Consider the following 7,510-nt stretch of genomic DNA (forward strand, 5'->3'; position numbering starts at 1 on the left):
CTCTCTCTCTCTCTCTCTCCTCTTCTATAATATAATACGACGATTTTAACAGTATATATTTTTTAATTAGTTATATATTTATCGGAAAAAAATTTTGATGAAAGAAATCAAAATCTTTATCTTATAATCATACAGCATGATTATTATTAAATACATTTTTCTATTCAATTATTCTAATTATTTGAACCTAATTATTTGAATTCTAATTATTTAATAATTATTTCTAATTATTAAAAATATCGCAAAAAATCTGAAAATATATACTAGTAGTTTTCCTATTCTATTATATGTATGTATATTATATTCTTACCGCCGAGCCATTATCGTGTCTCTGGATTTATGTAATCTTAAATATTAAATTTTTGTTATTAAAAAAAGATCTACTTACACTGTCGAAAATAATCTTATTAATTTATTTTTAATATTTATTAAATTATCATCATTATATAGTTTCTCTATAGAAAGCTTTTTATTTTTAATTCAATGAGTTTCAATATTTGTTGTCGAAAACAAAAAATAGACAGTCCAATATTTGGTAAAGTTTACCTTTTATATTGACCTTATGATATATTTACGACATCAAAAACATTGTATATACTCATTCGGAAATCTCTTTCGAGATGGCAAGACGATTTGACGACATCACAATTACGCTGATGTGCTTCTAATATTAAAAGATCGAGAACTATAATGAATCAACTATAGTTACTGCGAATCAACTGTATTTTGATCTGCACGAAGGTGTAATATACAATGTAAGTCGTTAAAAAAAATAATTTAATGGATGTTTATCCTTCGCACATTATATAAAAAGAATACATAAAACATAATTCAAATAATTTTAAAAGACAAAATACGACTAAATTTAAATCTATTTCTTCGAGATTTTCTACTCATTAATTACGAATTTTTATAGTTAATATATTTTTTTTTAATAAATCGACATATTCTACCCCTATTATATTACAATTAATAATGAAAGCTAAAAAACGAGATATTGAATATAATTTCAAAATAATCTTCACACATAGAGTTGTAAACAAAAAAATATTTAATTAAACTAAAAATCAGATTATTATTATTATTGGTAAATAGATAGAAACAATTTAATAATGAAAAAAGTTTTTTATTTTTATTTCTAAAAATAATTTGAATTATTTCATATATTATATTTAATTCTTCATGTATCTGTGTTTGAGGAATATTTCTACAGAAATGATACAAAAAAAGTATTAAGATAAACAAAACTCATACACAAAAATAATAGATCAGTAAGAGTTTTAAAATACGTTTACTGTATTGAATTTCATTAATAATGTGTTTTAGATATATAAATTAAAAATTAATTTATTTCTTATTTTTACTTTTTGAATTTATTTGAAAACTGAGAAAAATGGTAACTATAATTTTAAAATAGTATCTAATAATTCCTGAGAAAATTTTATTTTTTAACAAATTCTTAGTAAACTTTAAATATATATTAAACAAAAATATATCAGAATGATCAAATAATCCGAACAAGAAATTGATTTAAACTTTCCGTTCTTTGAATAAATGGTTATATAATTCTGTGAATTTATATACTAAGTATGTAGGCTTTTATGTAGGCTGCGCGCTGAAATAAGTTTTCAGTTTTGAAACTCAACTTTACTGAACTACCGCAGTAATATGACGAGTTAAATTGACTAACAATTTAATTTTAAAGAACTACGTTCTTACGTAGTATACATAAAATCACACAGAATTATTCAAGAACATTTGAGATCTAACTAGACCCATGAATAATTCTTTCCCATATTGACATTATGTGTTTACATTTTTTGATGACAAATATTCTATGAAGTTAAATATACAAAAAATTATTTAGATATTTAAAATTATCTTTTAGATTAAATATATTTTTTTTATTTTGTTTCTTTCAAGAGACAATTCTATAGAAATAAGAATTAATTAATTACGAATGCATTAAAATATTATACCTACACAATATCAAATGTAACAAAATATTCATAATTTTCCCAAAGTAGATATTATACATAATTCTATTAATAAAAGTTGCAAAAATTATTATTTTTATTTTTTCTAATATTATATAAAAATTAACATTAAATTACAATAACTTTAGAAATTATAATATGACATTATATTTATTTCACATTTAACGAAAAATTGTAGATTATAAGTAAAGAAACAATCGAGATCATGAGATTCCTAAAATTGTTATTAAATATTGGCGTAATATTGATTACAAAAATGATTTTTTGCATCGGTAATAATTTAGAAATTATTGATCGTTTACCCAACAACACGATACCTATTCATTATAACATCAATCTGACACTGTATCTCGAAGAAGGCAACTTTACTTTTCATGGTGAATCCAATGTCAATATCGAGATTCGTTATAAATCGTCAAAAATAAGCTTACATTCGAGAGATTTAGAAATAAATGAAACAACGACAACATTGATTAATGACAAAAATACGGTTTATAAACCGATGAAACATATTCATAATAATGTAACGAACAGTTTGACACTGAATTTTAACAATATATTATTACCCGGTTTTTACATCTTAAATATGAAATTTTCTGGTAATCTATTACCTGTATCTCGGCAAGGAGGTTTTATGAAATTTCCGTACACAATTGATAAAGGAAACGACACGTAAGTAAATATTAAAATATAAAAAATATATTATTAGCAACGTAAAAAGTTTTCTGTTACTATCTTTATTTGTTTTTATCATTGTTACCACACTTTAGAAGCTCTTCAGAGAAAGTATAATTATGTAAGGGAGAGTAGTCTAAATCGGACCTATTTGCAGTTTTTACTCTCTATAAGGCGTAAATAAAGTCTGATCAAAGATCATAAAACCAAAGATACCGTTGGAAAGATCATTTAATTCTTTTCATTTTTACTGCAGACTATTTTGACGTATCTCTCACCTGTATTGAACTATAATGGAAAATGTAAAAACGACTTTTCGGGTCCGATTTGGAACTATTGATTGGTAGGTCGAATTTGGACATCCAAAGAGAGGTCCGATTTGGACACGGATCCTTTCGAACTTTTGAGAGCCAATTTTACAATAAATCGCAAAAGTAATCACAAAACGCTTGATATTTTTTAATTCTACATTCTTTAATTATCTTAAATCATCTTTCAAATTTTTAACGTCTTTTAAATAATGATTTACAAAGATTTTCTTTTTTAAAAAAATTTTTGCACGATAACTAAAAATACATATTTGCGTCTATTCTATGAACGTTATGACAGAGAATTGTCAAAACTGCTGTCACTTCGGTGTCTTATAAGGACTTTACATTATAAATAGCACGCAAATCTGCTTAATCATATTTTGTTTAAATTAAAAAGGTCCTATTTGGAACACGGTCCGATTTAGAACATTCTCCCCTATATATAATTATTTTATATATGTACATATACAATACACACATATGTATATAAAATTCGTACATATTGTAATATTTAAAAGGCAACTTCAATTTTAAATAAAACGACGTAGTTATGCGGCATTTCGATTTTTACGTTCAACAAAATTTGTACTAAAGATAGATAACAATAAACAGTAATTAAATTTATTAAATGCTTATTGTTAGTCGATATAAGTAAAAAATTTGCTATCATTTAATAGTAGTATACTTGTAAAACAGTAAATGGGTAGCTGTAACGTATTTCGAGCCGAATGACGCCAGAAGAATGTTTCCATGTTGGGACGAGCCAGCGTTAAAAGCCACCTTCAACATTTCTGTAAAGCATCATCAAAAGTATGGTGTATTGTCGAATATGCCAATACGACAGCAATTTTTAGAACAAGATGGCATGATGCAGACACACTTTGACATCACTCCTATAATGTCTACTTATATTGTAGCGATTGTAATGTCCGATTTTATCCGCGTTCCTAATGCAAATGAGACAATCAATATGTGGTGCAAGTCGTCTTTATCGTCGAAAGTAAAATTCGCACACAGTATTGCTGAAAAGGTCGTAGAATTCTTAATTCAATATACTAATAGTTCTCAGAAGGTTCCAAAAATGGATCACGTCTTGATATCGAATTTTACAGTTAGTGGCATGGAAAATTGGGGACTCATCATTTATGAGTAATATTTATAATTTAAAAAATTAATTAAACTATTATAATGCGCTAATCAACGTTACGTTCAGTATTTAAACTTAGAAATTTAAAACATGTGCTTATCTCATAAATATTCAAAAATATATATTATCATACTTAGATTGTTATAAATAGTTAACGTATTTAATATATTACATTTCCTCCTTTTTGTACACGCATAAATATTTTACATTATAAAAAGGAAACAACCAAATTGAGTTATTCGCATATGAGTATTATGAATAATATAATTACTCGGAAAACATTTGACTGCATATTTAGAAATATTTTACATAATTATATCATGTAATGTTGTGTCTTTTTAGTGAATCAAAAATTATCTACGATGACAGCAGCGATCCAATATATCGGAAAACAGAAGTAGCATTAATAATAGCACACGAACTTACACATCAATGGTTTGGCAATTTGGTTACTCCATCTTGGTGGCCCTATCTGTGGTTAAGCGAGGGATTTGCTGCGTTCTTCGAAACGTACATAATAAACAAGGTTGCTCAATTATTATTAATCTTAGATTGTGTTATTATAAAAAAAGGTGTTGAAGTATTTCTTAAAATAATGCTAATTAAATACTATATTTTCAAGAGTAACTGAATAAAAAATAGGACATGCTTTAATTTAGAATTATAAAAAAGTGTGCGTTTTTTGAAATAATTATATAAACATTTTAATAAAAATTCCTGTTGAAAATTAAAGATCGTTTGTTATTATCTATTTATCTATTAAAGATTTACTATTTTAATTTTTTTTATCAAAAATCGTAAGAACACTAATATTTTCATTAGAATTCGAAAATATTTTATTTTCTGCACTCGTTATATTTAGCATTTAGTAAACTAATAAAATTTAACGTTTTGAATTTTTATATTCTTAATTTTGTTTTTATATTAAGTAATCTTCAAAAAACTTTTAAAAATAATTAAACTAGGTATGCTCTTCTTGAAAAAGATTCGATCTGAAAGTGTTTATACAATTCGATGTAATGAAATGTAGAATAGCATTTCCGTGGAAATGGTAAACAAACTGATTTTGTATTTCTAATGCGAGCTTCTCTTCGAATTTTTAATATTTAGTCACAGCAAAACATTTCTTATTTCAGATTTTCCAAGATTGGCGGTTGATGGATTTTCTTCTAATTCGAACAATACAGCAATGTTTTCTTAAAGATATAAGCTCAATGAACTCTGTTACATTGAAACTTGGCAATACTCTCGAAAAGAAGTCGTTGTTTTCTGATGAAGTTTATAAAAAAGGTAGTTTATTAAAAAGTAAAATTATGTAAATAAAATAAAATTATTATTTATGAATTCTGTAATGGATTCTTTACAAAATAAAAGATAAAACGAGTTAAGATAAAAAGAGTTAATTCTTCTTTACCTTTACATATAACAGATATTAATTTTACTTTGAATATGTATTAATTATTATTAATTAACATTTTTTATGTTTATTATCGTAGCACCACTTTTATTGCGCATGTTACATAATATAATTACTGATGAGATATTTAGAAAGGGTCTTATTACGTATTTGACTACGCAGTAAGTGTATAATGTAGTCTGAAATTATTATATATCACAATATTAAGTACATGGATGTAACAAGTACTTGCATCCATATTGAAAAATATAATATGACAGAAATTTGAATTTAAATGCTCAATATCTCATTATTATTCAATTATAGGTTACGTTTCTTACTTCTTATTTAATTATAATTTAATTTAAGTTATAGTTTTATATTATATTTGAAATTTTTTTACATATATATATATATTCAATTGTACATTAATATTCGCATAGATTCTTTAATAGTCAATGTATATTTTCCGATATATATAACTGCAACAACTGACAATTGCCATTTTTCAAATTTAGTCAATTTAGCTCAGCCAGTCCAGATGATTTGTGGAGCGCCATGCAAAGTGCTCTAGATGAATCTGATGTCCCATATAAAGATTATAGAATAAAAGAAGTAATGGATACTTGGATGAATCAAGAACGTTATCCTTTTGTAGACGTGGTAAGAAATTACGAAACTGGCGAAGTAACAATATCACAAACATGTGTCTGGCTATATGGTGAGACTGAGAATAAAATTACTAAGTGGTGGATTCCTATAACTTTCGCTACGCAGTCCAATCCGGATTTCTCCAATACTGTACCTCATTATTGGTTACGACCAGATCAACATAATATAAGCTTTATAATTAACCCAGATGATTGGATTATTGTCAATTTACAACAAACTGGTAAGTATGAATCAATTTACGCATTGTTTATTTATTTTATTTGTCTATCATTACAAAAATTTTACATCATTCAATGCATTTATGTATCTTTTTATTTATAAAAAAGTTTAAGTTTAAAGGAAATTTGATTAAATTTTCTAAATTTTGCCAAACATTAATTAATGCAACATAATTTTTAAATACGTAAAAATATATCTTAATAAATTCAATTAAAAAGATTTAATAATGTATGTAATAAAAATTCAATAGGGTATTATCGTGTTAGTTACGATATCAAGAATTATCAAAAAATTGCACATTATTTAAATAGTGAAGAATATAAAAATATACATGTTGTTAATCGTGCTCAAATCATCATTGATTTGCTTGCTATGGTGTTTGCTGAGCGGATAAACGGATATTTATTCGTCCACCTGATAAGTTATCTCTTTCAAGAGAGAGAATATGCGGCATGGCAACCATTATTTCAAATAATAGAAAGTATATCAAAGATTTATTTACTGCCAGAGTTTTATCATATTAAGGTAGGACTTTACAGTCTAAGTTATATAAAGTAATGCGAATATTCTAATTTATCACAAATTGATTATATTTTCAAATAAAATTTGCGAATTTTTTTGAAAGTATACACATATAAAAATATTGTTATTTGCATGTAATATATTATAATTAAAACTACGATTTTTTTTGTATTTGACATTTTCATATTATAGCGAAAGTTCATAGCATTAAAAAAAATATAAATATATATATATTAAAGAACAACAATTATATAAAGTATTCTATATATAATTATAAAATAATGGATACAATTAGGCCAGTCCAATTTGAAAAAAAGTTTCAGGCAAAAGTTATGTGACTTTGAGAGAGATATAAGATGGTACCATAGGTATGATCTTGGGTAACGTTGTCAAGGTCAGAGCAAGATTACTTTGAATTTTTTAAAAAGAACTCCCCATTTTTCATTGTATATTCACATACCTTACCTTAAAAGCTTTTTAAAACACTATAATAAAATATTTTTTATTTTATTGAAATTTTTGTCTGAAACTTTTTTTAATCCCACGTCTCCTTTTCGAGATATTTTAATGT

General features: G+C 25.2%; 1 protein-coding gene across 1 annotated transcript in view; it reads left to right on the plus strand.

Moving 5' to 3' along the window:
* The first annotated feature begins 2,202 nt into the window (after positions 1-2,202).
* The window catches only part of LOC108756161, a 50,561-nt gene continuing 45,253 nt past the window's right edge, over positions 2,203-7,510 (plus strand). The window contains 7 exon segments of the mRNA XM_018499770.1: positions 2,203-2,669; positions 3,680-4,132; positions 4,473-4,656; positions 5,267-5,420; positions 5,627-5,708; positions 6,045-6,418; positions 6,668-6,942. Coding sequence (XP_018355272.1) covers positions 2,203-2,669; positions 3,680-4,132; positions 4,473-4,656; positions 5,267-5,420; positions 5,627-5,708; positions 6,045-6,418; positions 6,668-6,942 — 1,989 coding nt within the window.

The sequence above is a fragment of the Trachymyrmex septentrionalis genome, unplaced genomic scaffold, assembly GCF_001594115.1.
Source record: "Trachymyrmex septentrionalis isolate Tsep2-gDNA-1 unplaced genomic scaffold, Tsep1.0 scaffold97, whole genome shotgun sequence".
Classification (NCBI taxonomy): Eukaryota; Metazoa; Arthropoda; class Insecta; order Hymenoptera; family Formicidae; genus Trachymyrmex; species Trachymyrmex septentrionalis.